General features: G+C 38.4%; 2 protein-coding genes, 1 long non-coding RNA gene and 1 pseudogene across 5 annotated transcripts; 2 read left to right on the top strand and 2 right to left on the bottom strand.

The window, feature by feature from the left end:
• Window positions 1–23: 23 nt before the first annotated feature.
• LOC130510152 (protein VACUOLELESS GAMETOPHYTES-like) lies at window positions 24–686 on the bottom strand (annotated as a pseudogene).
• Window positions 687–3,489: 2,803 nt separating this feature from the next.
• Window positions 3,490–4,695, top strand: LOC108846326 (uncharacterized). 3 transcript variants are annotated; one of them, XR_001948629.2, is made up of 5 exons: window positions 3,490–3,835; window positions 3,971–4,119; window positions 4,222–4,370; window positions 4,475–4,526; window positions 4,619–4,695. It is a non-coding gene; the product is annotated as an uncharacterized LOC108846326 (long non-coding RNA). The 3 variants fall into 3 exon arrangements; XR_001948630.2 differs by having other exon boundaries at window positions 4,226–4,370; XR_001948631.2 differs by having other exon boundaries at window positions 4,229–4,370.
• Window positions 4,696–7,804: 3,109 nt separating this feature from the next.
• On the top strand, window positions 7,805–10,924 carry LOC108847583 (cell division control protein 48 homolog E). The gene is given in 7 exon segments (XM_018620860.2): window positions 7,805–7,940; window positions 8,019–8,181; window positions 8,354–8,460; window positions 8,462–8,571; window positions 8,645–9,414; window positions 9,494–9,715; window positions 9,786–10,924. Coding segments are annotated over 7 exon segments (2,424 nt in total). The 5' UTR covers window positions 7,805–7,911; the 3' UTR covers window positions 10,809–10,924.
• Window positions 10,925–10,989: 65 nt separating this feature from the next.
• Window positions 10,990–13,791, bottom strand: LOC108847584 (OVARIAN TUMOR DOMAIN-containing deubiquitinating enzyme 10). The gene is made up of 11 exons (XM_018620861.2): window positions 13,512–13,791; window positions 12,659–13,046; window positions 12,407–12,567; window positions 12,248–12,321; window positions 12,130–12,184; window positions 11,971–12,045; window positions 11,798–11,871; window positions 11,661–11,709; window positions 11,480–11,564; window positions 11,338–11,394; window positions 10,990–11,244 (listed from the first exon to the last, which is right to left on the bottom strand). The coding sequence occupies exons 2-11, from the start codon at window positions 13,038–13,040 to the stop codon at window positions 11,189–11,191; spliced, it is 1,068 nt and encodes a 355-aa protein (XP_018476363.1). The 5' UTR covers window positions 13,041–13,046; window positions 13,512–13,791; the 3' UTR covers window positions 10,990–11,188.
• Between the last annotated feature and the right edge of the window lie 1,635 nt (window positions 13,792–15,426).

The raw sequence follows: 15,426 nt of genomic DNA on the forward strand, positions 1-15,426 counted from the left end.
GCACAACGATTCTCACAACGTTTTCAAGTAGGTCGAGTCATTTGATTGTTAATACGCACAATATCTAATCTTGTATACCAAATAGTTAACGATGAACCTGGCATCATCCACCCGAGGATCGAGGCAGTGAATATGTAGAGTAACGCAACAGTACTCATCACATTTGTAAAACCCTTCTTTCGTGTCTATTTCTTCCTCGCAATCTTCGCACCAATACGCCAATGCTACTTGCTGTCTCCTTCCCCATAAGAAAGTGTGAGTGTATGCTTATCATATTTATACCTTACCTTATGAGGTAAAGTCGCACATTGAAAACACAGAGAGTAGTCACAGTCAATGCAATTGAAAGTTTCCCTTGTAGCATAAGGATGATTTTTGCAAACCGAACATGCCTTCCCGTCCCCTGGTTTGGATGTTAGAAATAAAGGATGTATATGGCTTTCATGGACTAGTAGTGGCTCAGAGATTGTGGCGCATTGCTCGTCTACAATAAATAATTGACATCCTTTCTTGCTGCACTTATAGGTGAAACCAGTGAAATAACCAGTACAAGCTGAACATCTAGTAAGACCATCATTTTCTCGCAGTAGAACAAGCCGATGTGGATGTACCGATCGGATGATAAATATTCTGCGAGAAAGATTGGCACATGTAACATGTACTAGTATGAAATCACACTGTGTACATGAGTACAAGTTACCGAATGATCATGCAATTCATATAATATATCATTCAGCTGGAACACACACAGTTGGAAGGGTCTCGATCAATCTACACGAGTTGAAAAAAAGGAAAAAAACGACAGGTAGTTGTAATATGGAAAAAGGTCAAAGTTGTCAAAGGGCACGTCATAACATGTTACTTGCTTTAGTTGAGACCCCTACCTAAACTTTTTTATATTCCTTTCTTGAGTTTGTTTTTTTTTTTTTCGCCTGATGAAATATATTAAAGGGACTTAGCCCAACAAACGAACTACAATCTGAAGCCCAATAAAAGAGCAGACATAAAAAAAACATCATAACGGGCCTCGAAGCCCACCTCCCTAAAACAAACAACGCCACGCGTCAATCCACTCTCGCAACCGCCCACGCGTTGCACTCGATCCTCACGCGCCTGACGCGTCACCACTCCTCCCTCGAGATCCGAAACATCACATCAAGACTCAAGACGTCGGTGCTTGCCGGAGCCGCCGAGGCAACCACCGATTCGCCGGATCTCACCGTTTTTGGAGCGCACATACCTCTCTTCTTCGCCTATTCTTCCACAGAGAGCTTCACCGGAACCGTACCGAGCTCTCCTCCAGACTAGACATAGACACCAATCGTAACATTTTAACCACACCATCGCTTCATTCATCGGTTAGACCCATCAGTCCGTCGGGTTCTCCACCGAAAGCGAAGCCAGAAATCACCACCGAGACACATATGAAAAAACCCTAAAACTTTTACCAGAGCCGCCGCCAAAACGCAAAGACCGTTCGGCGCGGAAACCAAGAGCCGACCGTTCATCCTCATCGGATAGATGCAACGGCGGAGACTTTAGCCGGCCGTCCATCGAGAGGAGGTGCGGCGCCGGAAACATAAAAAACCAAGAAGAAACGAGAAGATAAACCTAGACTAGAGCTAAAAGAAAACATGAAAAAAACAAAAAGACCGGACCGACGGTGGCTGTGGTAGCCCACCCGTCGGCCGGAGCCACTGTTCACGGCGGAAAGAACTAGAGAGAAGTTAGAGAATAATCCTAGAGAGAGATGGGGTCACTTTTCTTAATAGAGCAACCCTTCTTTTTTTTTTTTTTTTTTTTTGTCATCAACCCAACTAGGCCTAGATCAATTGGAGAGCAGACGAGCCGATCCTCCTAAGAGTATCTCCATCTGTCTGGGTCTGATCTATGTGGGAAAAAAGGTATCCTCTAGACCGTGCACTCTTGGCTAGATTATCCGCTCGCTCGTTCCGGCTTCTCGGAATATGAGAGATACTCACATCCTCAAAGTCTCCCTGGAGCCTCTGGAATTCCTCTATGTCAGTCGCGAAGGCTGGCCAGTCCGTCGGAATGGCCATCATCTCCACGAGGTCCCTACAATCCGTTTCAAACCGTACGGATCTCATCCTCATGTCTCGCAGGCAGGCGGCCGCCCATAGTAATCCTTCCATCTCGCATGGAGAGCCGAAAGACTCCTATGACAAGCTCGTAACCCAAAATATTCTCTGTCCATTCCATCCTTAAAACACCACCCTAAGCCACTGACCCCGCCATTGTTGATCCATGAGGCATCAATTTGGCAGACAGGGATTCGGGATATCCAAGGAGGCACCGTCTCGATGTCCGGGGATCTCGGATCAGCATAGTCGTCGTCCTCATCTTTCTCCTCATTGGCTTTCTTCCAACAGTCTGCATCTACAGTAGCATACCGAATGGTATCCACAGGAGAGACCTCCTTTCCATTAAAAAGCTTATCGTTCCTGGCCTTCCAAATGTACCAGCAGATCCATGGGAAGGTATCGACTTGTGGTCTCGACGGAGCCACCTCTTTTCGCTTCCAAAAAAGGAAGTTGAAGTTTTGATAGATAGATGTACTCGGGAAGTAACCCGGAAGGGACGGATAGTCCGACAAAGCCCAAACTTGGAGGGCGGGAGGGCACTCAAAGAGAAGATGATTAATTGACTCCACTGGGCCAGCACATCTAGGACAACTCCTATCGGTGCCCAGGTGTCTATAAGTGAGTCTTTCCGCGGTAGCCACGCAGCCGGAAATCGCTTGCCATAAGAAATGCTTGATTTTATTAGGAGCCTTAATCTTCCATACATGACTCTGAATGCCCGATAGACTCGGTTCTGTAGCTCCTCCTCGTGTAAGGTTAAGCTTTTCTGAACTCAAAAGATCATATCCAGTTTTAACAGAATAAACACCAGATTTCGTATGATTCCATATATACCCATCGGGGGTATCCGAGTGTGAGAGTTTCAAACCAAGTATCAGAGGTATGTCATCTTGGTGAAAGAATTCCCTTAGAAGCTGTGCATTCCATTCCTTGGTATCATTCCTAATAAAGGCCTGAACAGGAAGTTGGGGCAATCTGAGGAGAAAGCCTCCACATCAGCAAATTAATTCCAGCCAATAGAAGAGCAGCATTCGTCCACGTCGGATCCTTCATTTACTTCTGATGGGCTTCAACCGCATTCCGACTCTGGGCTTCGACTTATGGTTGTTTCTGCGAGCCCGTTTATCCAAGACACTGCTCTCATCACTTTTCTCTTACCGCGATGTAGAAACCCTAATCGCCGTTTGCGATTGTCGATTCGTGGTCCTGTTCATCTTCCTCTTTCTTCTGCCTTTACGCTCTTTAATCTGTCATTAAACCCATTAATGGGATCTTTTGGCTTCTCTTTCTGATCTTCTATAAAACCTCTCGATGTTGCTTCTACATCAAAGTTGCTATTACCCTCTCGATTATCTATAGCGATGAAGCTTACCGGTGTTACCGACTCAGAGAACTCGAAATGCGAAGCGGCAGGCCGATGTTCAATCCGGTGTTTCTTCCGGCGTTGTTCCCTCCATGAAGGCAACGAACCCAGCGGTTGTCTCATCCGGTTCGGTCAACCCAGTTGTCCACCCCGGTATCTCTTCCGGCGATGTTAACTCGGTGAGGTCTAAAAAAGGTGCGGCGGTCTCCTCCGGTCCAGGCAAACCAAACGTCCAAACCGGCGCTTCTTCCGGCGTCAGAAGTCAAAGAAATGCGAGAGGTCATATGTCATGGGTTAGATCACTTGAGAGAGGAAGGTCCACAGACTATGACGAGAAGGTTGGAGACCGTTAAAGTTTTGCGTCCTTTAGGTATGGAACTTTCTCTCAATCGATTTCTATCTCTTGATTTCAGATTTGATTCATTTGAAATAGGATTTGTATTTTTTAGTTTGTTTCCTAAGTTCTTTTTTCGTATACTAAATTACTTTGGATATATATATGCAGGCTTACTTCTGTTAGATACCCAGGTTATGACGACCTCGACCTTTTTTCTATTCTATATTCATCTTCTTGGTGTGATTTGTACACTATCTTTTATGTGCTTTGGCAGGAGAGGTTAACCGGATTGGTTCAACTTTATGATCCAGCTGCTGGTATGTTTTACGTTCTTCTGTTGAGCTTATTTTCTTGCATATGCTCTGTTTCATTGACTACAGATCTTCATTTTTTACAAATGCCAACGTGAATACCGAAAGCCAGCAGGTTGTGTTTTGCTTCTCATTTTTGCTAATGACATACGCATAGAGAGGAAGCTGGTGTGAAGGATATGAATAAGAGCCTTTTAAAATTAACAGATTGCAAGGGAGGCTGCTCTATCTTCTCAGGTTCATTTCTTGGAGCAGAGGTAATAAAAGATACAACACCATTTCGAGATTGTTCTTTACGTTACTTCCAAAAGTGGTAAACAAATGATTGATTGATTGTTTCCCATGGTTTCAAATGCTGCAGGGTGCAGATGCTTGAAGAGGAGATTGAGACTCAGAAGAAACTAAACGCTCAGGTATTGTGAATGTTTACATGCAGCCACAACTCACACCCACCATTCATCATCACTGATGACCGTTTATATGATGGTTCCTGAAATGGTTGCAGCTAGAAGATTAAGAGCTTGACCACGAGCAGTGATCCATAAAGGCAGGATTGACTTTGCGCTCCATCTTGAAGGAGGCATATACACCACTCTCTTTGCATTACATCTTTTTTTTCTCTCTTAGAAAACGTTATGGACAGATAAACTGCTGTGGTTAAGATATTTATATTGTGTTGCAGAGCATTTGATGGTAACAGGAATTTGTTGTACAAGATCACTAGACTTTCACGGTTTCACCTAAGGCAAAGATAAGCTCTTTATTAGTTCTCTTGACAAAAGTCTATGGCGTAAATCACCATGGTATCTACTTCTGTTATCTGTGGACCTGATTAGTTTAGAATACTTCTGACAATTAGGAAGAAGTATACTTGATATAGTAATATCAATACAATATTTTCTATGCCTGTGTTTTGTCTAGGATTAATCTCTTCAATTTGTTCAAAGTGCTGCTCTTCAGATTCATCATATAATTTGGAAGCTTAATTAAATCTATTATATTTTCTCCGTTATCAGGGTAGGTACAATGAGATTATCAGGGTGGTGTTTACTTGAAGAAGTTTGGATACGACACTTGAAAACTAATTGAGGTTCTTGACTAGATCAGCGAGCCCAAGCGGCCCTCAGACAAGCCCCTGCATCTTACACTCCAGGATATTTAAGGGTTGTATTGGAACGATTTGAACCAATGACTCTTGCCGTATGAAAGCGATACTCTAACCGGTGTCAGTGGGTCGTGTGGAGCCTAGGTACGGTTGTGACCTTTGCACTCTGGCCAGCATGTTGGATATAATCACAGACGGATGTGACGGATGTATTAAGATACAAAAGCAGATAAAATGAGCAGAGTCATGCGTTTGTGGAGTAACCGTATGGATGTGAGCACTTTAGAAAAGGAGGCCACAGTGGATCTGTATTTGTACAGCACAAGGAGCAGCTTTTGGACATCACTCTTCCAAACATCCTTCACTTGCAAATAAATGACGGTCAAAATATGTTTAATCAAGATTTGTTGTCATACAAATATTAAACGTATTTATTAAGTAACTGTAATTGGTCATATACGTTCTCTTCTGATGAAGTTAGGAGAGGTATAAGAACTAAAGGAGGAAGAGAATGTATTAAGGTTCCCAATAATAAAGATACTATACTTTGATCCAACCCGGTATAAATAATTAGAAACATGACAGTGGTAATGATAGTCTTTATAGTTGTGCAAACCAATATTGTTTGTTCTTACATATTAATAAGTCTATATATATTATTTTTGAAAGAATATTAAATTATTCAAAAAAATAAAAATAAGTCTATGTTACTTTTGGAGAAGAACATGCCATATGGTATAACATTTTTGTCTGAAAAGAAAATTCAAGGGGGAAAGGTTTGGCTAAAAAAGTTTAGTCTACAAATATTCATATAATATAAAAAAACTGCGAGAACAACTGACAATTTGAATAGTTGATTTTTTGGTTTAACTGGTTTAGTTTCTAGACAAGACCTTTTGATTGTTTAGCTTTAACTTTCTTAGTTTCACACTTTTTGAATATAATTTTATCCCTTAAGATATCATTTGGAAGGTTTGATATTTATTTAAATTACATTTTAGAAAATATAGTAAATTGTTATATACAAAAAGTCATTTCTCGGTGACGCATATAGTTTCAAACGGATTGTGTTTGTTAGAATTACAATTTTTAAACGAAAACAAATATTATCTATGAACCATCAGTTCGCCTGGAAAACATATATTAATATTTCGTTTAGATTACAAAACAAATACGATGAAGTTCAAATACAAATATTGGCAAAATAATAAAATTTAAAGGTGTCGTAATTTTTTCTTCAAAGCTCATTTGAAATAGTTTTGTCTATGTTTTCAGTCTTTCTACCAATATTTGTTAAGACAAAAAATAATTTAAGGAGAATATCTTTGTTTTTAACTAAATTTAGAATTTTATGTCTTAAATGATAAACCAGTTTTTATTACTAATTTAATATTATTAATATTTATGAAAGATACATTTTACCAAATCAAACTCACTTAAACTGGGAAAATAATCTTTTTGTATAATTATATTTTAAAAATATTATATAATATTTTATTCTATCATTATTAATAACTGTATTTCAGTTTAATTTTAGTATCTCATATAAGATGAAGAATGTGTAAAATGCATGGATTTTTAGCGTAGAATTTAATACGATTCAAAAAGAAAAAAGGTTAAAATATTTGTTGAAATAAAAAAAAATTGAATCACAACTAAGTTTAGTTAATTCTCTTCTATATTCACCTTCTTATTGTGTACCATCCAAAATATGCTTTGTGTTATTTTATTTTATTTTGACTAAAGGTTTATGCTTTGTACTATTGTAACAACCAATTTTGAATTCTAATATCCTAATTTCTTATACAATATACGTATTACTTATTCAAATAAAATAACTAAAAATAAATCTCAAAATTTACGAAACAGAATAATATATTTTCTGAAGAAATTTTAGTGTATTTAAATCTTTATATATTTTATAAATATTTTTTATTTAAACTATTGTATGTCTCTGTTTTGGAAAGGAGACACATCTTTCAACTTAGAACAACCATATTTACTATAATAGTAAGAAAGGAGGTTACAATCATAAGAAATATATTATGAAAACTAATAAAAACATATTCATATAATAGGATTTACTAAATAAAAACTTAGAACAACTATTTTGTGATCTATTAATTAACCAAAAATAATATGTAGAAGCATTGCCGCGCGTAGCGCGGCCAAAGACTCTAGTATCACTAAAACCCAAGAAAAGAAAGGAAAAACGTTAGAGTTCCAAAAAAAAAAAGTTCCGAAAAAAAAAAAAAAAAAAAAGGAAAAACGTTATCCCAGCTCTCCCTCTATTTTTTTTTATTTTCAAATTTGCCCCATACATTTTCAAAACACATGTATCTACTCTACAAGACTTGCCATGCTGCAATTCGAGTTTAATTCTTCAAACCTAAAATCAATTATTTTAATTCTAAAGTTGGAGTTATTATTTATCATGAAGTTTTATCTTAATGATAGATAAGTTAATTTTTGAATAACTATAACAAATTGATTTTAAAGGAAAATTACAAAAGTATGGGGAATGTTTTGGGATAAATAGGAGTTTAGAGGAAAAAGAAGAAATATAAAGGAAATAAAGTCGGAAACTTTATTATATAAATATATCGATCTCTCTAGAAACAAAGTTGGCTAACTATCTCTCTGAGTAAGAACAGAACAGAACTCTCTGTGTGTCAATTTCAGCAATCATCATCATGTCAAGCCAACCTGAATCTTCCGACTCGTAAGTCCCTCCTCTCCTATGATCACAACAAAGTTGAATTGATCTCTGGTTTTTGATTCTCATGATTGTTTGCTTCAGGAAATCGAAGAAGGATTTCAGTACAGCTATACTTGAGAGGAAGAAGTCTCCTAATCGACTAGTTGTGGACGAAGCCATCAACGATGACAACTCTGTCGTCTCTCTCCATCCCTCCACCATGGAAAAGCTCCAACTCTTCCGTGGCGATACTATTCTCATCAAAGTAAGGTTTCTTCTTATCTTATTACTCTGTTTTTTTTTATCTCTAATCTGTTTACTAGTCTCCGATTAACTAATAAGTTTGTGCTAATCTTGTATTTAATTGCTATCAAGACTTGTGATTTGTTTTTTTTTTTGTCTTCACTAGCTTACTTTGGCCTTTGCTTTTTCATCAGGGTAAAAAAAGGAAGGACACTGTCTGCATTGCCCTTGCTGATGACTCATGCGAGGAGCCTAAGATCAGAATGAACAAGGTCGTGAGGTCCAACTTGAGGGTTAGACTTTTCCGTTCACCAGTGCCCTGACGTCAAGTACGGAAAGCGTGTCCACATCTTGCCTGTTGATGATACCGTCGAAGGTGTCACCGGAAACCTCTTCGATGCTTACCTCAAACGTAAGTTGCCTTTTATATTTCTCTTTTTTTCATATCATTTGCCAATCTGATGTTTTTCTCTCTTTATCAACAGCTTACTTCCTGGAGGCGTACCGTCCGGTGAGAAAAGGTGATCTGTTCCTGGTGAGAGGAGGAATGAGGAGCGTTGAGTTCAAAGTCATCGAAACCGATCCTGCTGAGTACTGTGTGGTGGCTCCAGACACTGAGATCTTCTGCGAGGGAGAACCGATCAAGAGGGAGGACGAAGAGAGGCTAGACGAAGTCGGTTACGATGACGTTGGTGGCGTCAGGAAACAGATGGCTCAGATCAGAGAACTCGTTGAGCTTCCTTTAAGGCATCCACAGCTCTTCAAGTCCATCGGTGTGAAGCCACCCAAGGGTATCTTGCTCTACGGACCTCCTGGTTCCGGAAAGACTCTCATCGCTCGCGCCGTGGCTAACGAGACGGGAGCGTTCTTCTTCTGTATCAATGGGCCTGAGATCATGTCGAAGATGGCTGGTGAGAGTGAGAGTAATCTCAGGAAAGCGTTTGAGAAGGCTGAGAAGAACGCTCCTTCTATTATCTTTATCGATGAGATTGACTCTATTGCGCCTAAGAGAGACAAGACTAATGGTGAGGTCGAGAGGAGGATTGTCTCTCAGCTGCTCACGCTTATGGATGGTTTGAAATCTCGCGCGCATGTTATTGTCATGGGAGCTACCAACCGTCCCAACAGTATAGACCCGGCTTTGAGAAGGTTTGGGAGATTCGACATGGTGGAGATTGATATCGGTGTTCCTGATGAGATTGGACGTCTTGAGGTTCTTAGGATCCATACTAAGAACATGAAGCTAGCTGAAGATGTAAAAGTTTTCTTTACTCTATTAGCATTGATACATGTTCTGTTTATGTACTTAAAGATCTACTTTGTGTTTGTAACAGGTTGATCTTGAGAGAATCTCCAAGGACACGCATGGATACGTTGGTTCTGATCTAGCAGCTCTATGCACTGAAGCTGCTCTTCAGTGTATCAGAGAGAAGATGGATGTGATTGACTTGGAAGATGAGTCTATTGACGCTGAGATTCTCAACTCTATGGCGGTGTCTAATGAACACTTCCACACCGCTCTTGGAAACAGCAACCCCTCTGCTCTTCGTGAAACCGTAAGCGTTGATCCTCTCTCTTTGTATATATATATGAATCAAAAACTCTACTCATTCACTTGTTTGATAGGTTGTGGAGGTACCAAATGTCTCGTGGGAGGATATTGGAGGTCTTGAGAACGTCAAGAGAGAGCTACAGGAGACTGTTCAGTACCCTGTGGAGCATCCAGAGAAGTTCGAGAAGTTTGGGATGTCTCCATCTAAAGGAGTACTCTTCTACGGTCCACCAGGATGTGGCAAAACGCTTCTAGCCAAAGCCATAGCGAACGAGTGCCAAGCCAACTTCATCAGCGTCAAGGGACCCGAGCTTCTCACCATGTGGTTCGGAGAGAGCGAGGCCAACGTTCGTGAGATCTTCGACAAGGCTCGTCAGTCCGCTCCTTGCGTTCTCTTCTTCGACGAGCTCGACTCCATCGCTACTCAGAGAGGTAGCAGCGTGGGGGACGCAGGAGGCGCGGCTGACAGAGTGTTGAACCAGCTTTTGACGGAGATGGATGGGATGAACGCGAAGAAGACGGTGTTCATCATCGGAGCGACCAACAGGCCTGACATTATAGATCCGGCTCTTCTTCGACCTGGAAGGTTGGATCAGCTCATCTACATTCCTCTCCCTGATGAGGACTCTCGTCTCAACATCTTCAAGGCCTGTTTGAGGAAGTCTCCTGTTGCTAGAGATGTTGACGTGAGCGCGCTCGCTAAGTACACTCAGGGGTTCAGTGGTGCTGACATCACTGAGATTTGCCAGAGAGCTTGCAAGTACGCCATCAGAGAGAACATCGAGAAGGATATCGAGAAGGAGCGTAGGAGGAGCGAGAATCCAGAGGCTATGGAGGAAGATTTGGTGGATGATGAAGTGGCGGAGATTAGAGCTGCTCACTTTGAAGAGTCGATGAAGTATGCGAGGAGGAGTGTGAGTGATGCTGATATTCGCAAGTACCAGGCTTTTGCTCAGACGCTGCAGCAGTCGAGAGGGATTGGAACTGAGTTCAGGTTTGATCCAACCGCTTCTGCTGGACGCACCACTGGTGGTGCAGCCGCTGATCCCTTTGCCACTTCAACCGCTGCTGCAGATGACGATGATCTCTACAGTTAAAGAGTATGGTGTTCCTCAATGTAGTTGTTTTTCCTTTTAAGAGTTTAAAAGCTGTGAACTGAATAAATGATGTCGAGAGTGTTACTTTTTATCAGTTTAGTTTGCTTCTCAATGTTTATAGACGAGTGAGGTGGGAGCTTTTATGAAATTAGAAATTACAAATGCTTTTACTAAATAAGGCTAAGACTAAAAGGTTTGAGTATTTTATTTAAACCTTTCTTTTAAAGAAGGAAGGAACATTATTGTAAGACTTTGAAGCTGTGAGCTTTGTTCATTATCTCTCTAACAAGGGACTATTTCAAAGAACATTTCCACTCTCTCCCTCTCAAGTCAAAATAAATATTAATATAGCCAGTCATGATAATGATTCGACACTCTATCTAGTTTCCAAAACGCCACCATTTTTTCCTCCTTTGTAGCTCTGTTGCAGATGTATCTGAAACACCACAAATACACATGAAGAAGAAGATGATGAAGGACAAAGCAAGAAACAGAGTCTGTCGAATGAGTTAAGGTTTGTAAGTTTTACCTCTGTTCAAATAGATGGAGTTGTAATGAACTTCTGCCCAGAAGCTCAAGAAGATCACTGCAGACAACATAACAGATCATCATTGTAATAACATCATTCAGAACAGAGAAGCCAAAAAGAACAGTGGACAAAAGTCTTTTACCTCCTTTGGATTCTTGAGAGGTAGGAAGAATTTCGATATAACATGTATTCTTGAATGATGTTAGCACTATTATTTTTAACCGATACTGCATTGATTCAAAAGTGTTCACCAAAATCTGTTTAATAGTGAAAATTTAAAGACCCGACTTAATGTGCTTTTTGTAAGTTTGAGGAATGTGTACCACATCTGCAGCTGCCTGTAATGTAACATGATCCCCCCACTCGCCACTCCTGTTTCAAATTTGAATACTAAGCCTTTTAAAAGAAGCCGATGTAAGGAAATGTGTTTATGGAGTTTTTAAGGTGAGAAGATCCTTACCGAGACATCTTCCTAAGATACTCAGAGAACTTCATAGGCACATATCCTTCATAATACTCTGGACTAGCTTTGAGCTAATACCAAGAGTTTGAAAAGTTACACAAGATGAATGAGATCAAATGAATTTGTGAAAGCTTGTAAGACTCATGAGTAGTAACATAAGATCATCAAACCTGCTTTACTATTTGTCTTCTAACATGTTTATGACGATCCGCGGTTTTGTATAGCTGATCAGCTAATGCACGGAACTGCAAGATTTAATAAAATGATCAGTAAAATGTAGTTCTTTCACAATGATTCTTCTGCTTTATGGAGATGGATCAACAAAGTACCTGGCAATTACCATCTCCTGGAACTTTGACCTCAGCAAAGTCAAACAATTCTAACCTGAAACAAATGGAATCAATAAATGGTTTATTAATATATAACATGGAGCAAATATTACAATACCTATTCCGAAGTCTTTCATGATCTGAAACTGCTTCTTCTTCTGGAGGTATCTCTCCGTTTATTTTCGGTACATACTGCATATATATATTATGATAAGATTTATTAAAAATGATTGATCATATTGACAACAGGGTTACACATATTGTATTGAGTACTTACAGGAATAGGAACCATCTGATTCAGTCTCCTCCCAAATTCACCATCAGCCTCACACTGATCTGATTCCCACGAGTACACATACTCATCGGTGTCACTCGGACTTGAACATGAAAAGATATTAGGTGAACCACAGTCTTGATCATTATCATTCCCTACCCATTCTACAACACCAAATAAAAAAAAATATTCTTAAACATAAGCACACATGATAAGCATAAACCAATGAAGAGAAGAGCCTGTTAAATGAATAACCTGAAGAGTAATCCACAGTTGGTTGATCGTTCCAACCATATTCGTTATTATCATTGCTGTAGTTGTTAGTATGACCTTCTTGATGTTGTTGTTGTTGTTGTTGTTGATGTGAGTAGTTGTTATTATTTTCCTCTGCGATTTGAAGCTGCAAAAAATCGTCTTGGAGTGTTCTTGCAATGATCTCATCATTATCTACATCGCTGCTAGTACTACGATGATCTTCTTCGTACTCTCTGTAATACTCACCAGTCTGATGATAATTATGATGATGATGAACTTCTTCTTCCTCATGAATCATCTCAACGCCATAAGGAGGGTACGTGAATGGATTAGGACCAAGAAACCATTCCACAATACTTGTGTTCTCTTCATGTGACACCATCTCTGCCTAATTAAAAAAAAAAATAAGGTTGAAGCTTTTCATCAATAAACATAAAACCTTATCCATATACAGATCAAACTAGAACTCTTCAAAAAAACTTAAATAACACTCCATAATCATTGAATGTTAACCATTTTTAAGTTGCGTAAACCATGGGAGACGTCACAAAACAACAGAGACTTTTCAAGAAAGAGGAAATGTGACTCTAGAGAATTACAAACAAAAAAAAAACTCTTTTGGCAATGTGAATACTCCAAATCAAACTCCGTGTTCCCTACACTGTTTACTTAAACTAGATACATCAACTAAAAGTAATCAAAGGTATGGATGGAATCCATCCAAAATTAGAAATATCCACTTTGAATCAGAAACCAAACAGGTAAAATGGAACATAAGACCTAGATCTGAGAAAAGAGAAATGGTTTTGTATGGAGGAGAAGTTAGATCAAAGGATGAAGAAAGCTCTCTCACCTTTCACCTTGCTAAATCTCTGCAACTTTGAAGACGGAACTATTTTTTTACTAAAAGTAGAAAGCTTTTTTTTTAGGATTTGGGGATTAAAGGTTGAGACTTTGGGTTGGAATCAAACATAATTCAAATGGGTTTCTTTTACGAACTTTTCTCTTCTATAAAGATTGTTTTTTTTTTTGTAAGATGATGAGCCCAGAAAAAGGATCGTGAATGATTCGAATCAAAATTAAAGTTTTTTTTCTCTTTTGGATTCGTGAAACCCAGAAAATTAAAAATAAATTGAGAAAACGCGCAAAATGCCACAATATTTATATGAATTTCTGAGATTTTTAACTCTTCGGTAACGAGAATCGTTAGCCGTCGGATGAGTAGTATGGACGGTCAAGGGTTTATTAATTATATTTAATTCTTTTTCTTCATTCTTTAAGATTCTTTTTTCTTTATTCTTTAGTAGTGTACTATTTTGTTTCTTGTGTAGACAAGTGTAGACAAGAACGTTTTCCAAAGAGGTCTACTAAAGGAAAATAAGTATAGTTAATTACATTGATTTAAGGGAAAATTACAATAAAAACGTACCAAAATCTTTGATTTATTAAAAATCAGGGAGTGCAGAATCTAGCTTTGATTCTAATTTATTTTTCTGATTACGAACCGTATCAAAGTTTGAACCAATGCATTTATGGCTTTATTTTCCATGTAAAATTGTTACTTAAGCCTTTTATCTTCCATTGGTAGTCATCAATGATGAGTGTATGGTTTTCTGTTCATTGGCAATATTTTCGGCTTTTTACCAAATCCCAAGAAGATCAATGTATAGTTAAGGAGGCATTTAAGGAAGGATTAGCATGCAAATGCAATAGCAGTACAGGATTAGCATGCAAATGCAATAGTAGTAGTTAACTTTAAAGTGTTAGGTTTGTATGTTAAATTTTCTTAAAGAGGCCAATGCATAGTTTGAAGTTTCTCCAATCATATGCACCGCGAATATGTAATAATCAGGGTAATAATCCCACGTGGCACCCATTCATTTTATTGTTCAATTCTTTCAGGCAGCCTCCCTTTCTTGAATTAAATAAAATTCACGCAATATTCATATCAACAAGTTGCACATGTAAATAGTTAAATATTCTTGGGAACAATTAAAAATGATCTAGGTTTAGGTTATATGTTGTGGCGGTGAAATCAGACGGATGCTTTTTTGCGAATACTTGAATTTGTTTATAAATAAGTTGGATAGTATGATAAAGTTTTTTTTTTGGACCAAGTATGATAAAGTATACGCTTAAATTACACCCAAAAAAAGTATACGCTTAAATTCATGAAGCCTAGATTGACATATTCAAGCAGTATGAGTAACAAAATAAAATAAGTCAAATTGTTTGCCAAACAACAAGAGGATAATAGTCACAGTTTATTTTGAATCAGCATGTAAATACAACATATTTAAATTTAATGGCATGGGTCATAAATGATTTGAGAAACCCAAAAGCCAGTTCTTGGGTAATTTAAATAGAAAAAACTTGTTAGGTAGGCAAAATTTAATCAAGCGCATACGTAATTGTGGTCTATTTTTGCAAACGTTAGTCGCAGTGAAGATGATGCTGATGTAGTCATTAGCAATACTCTTTTGTCGATTATCATATGTGCATCATATATTAAAAGTTCATGTCAATTGTCGAATATTATAACTAAAAATAGTCCATTTCAAAAGGGTCAATGCATCATTTTCTGGATTTAAACTATAAATAAAAAATGTTAAAATTGTTATAGAACACAGACCAATACGAAAAATCATGCATTATGTAAACAACCATTATTGAGAATCAAATCTATTCAACTTATCGTTTCTTATCACCTCTATGTTAAACCAACCACACCATATCACTAGATAAAAAAATACAGAGCTATCTGATAC

The sequence above is a fragment of the Raphanus sativus genome, chromosome 3 (genome assembly GCF_000801105.2).
Source record: "Raphanus sativus cultivar WK10039 chromosome 3, ASM80110v3, whole genome shotgun sequence".
Lineage (NCBI taxonomy): Eukaryota > Viridiplantae > Streptophyta > Magnoliopsida > Brassicales > Brassicaceae > Raphanus > Raphanus sativus.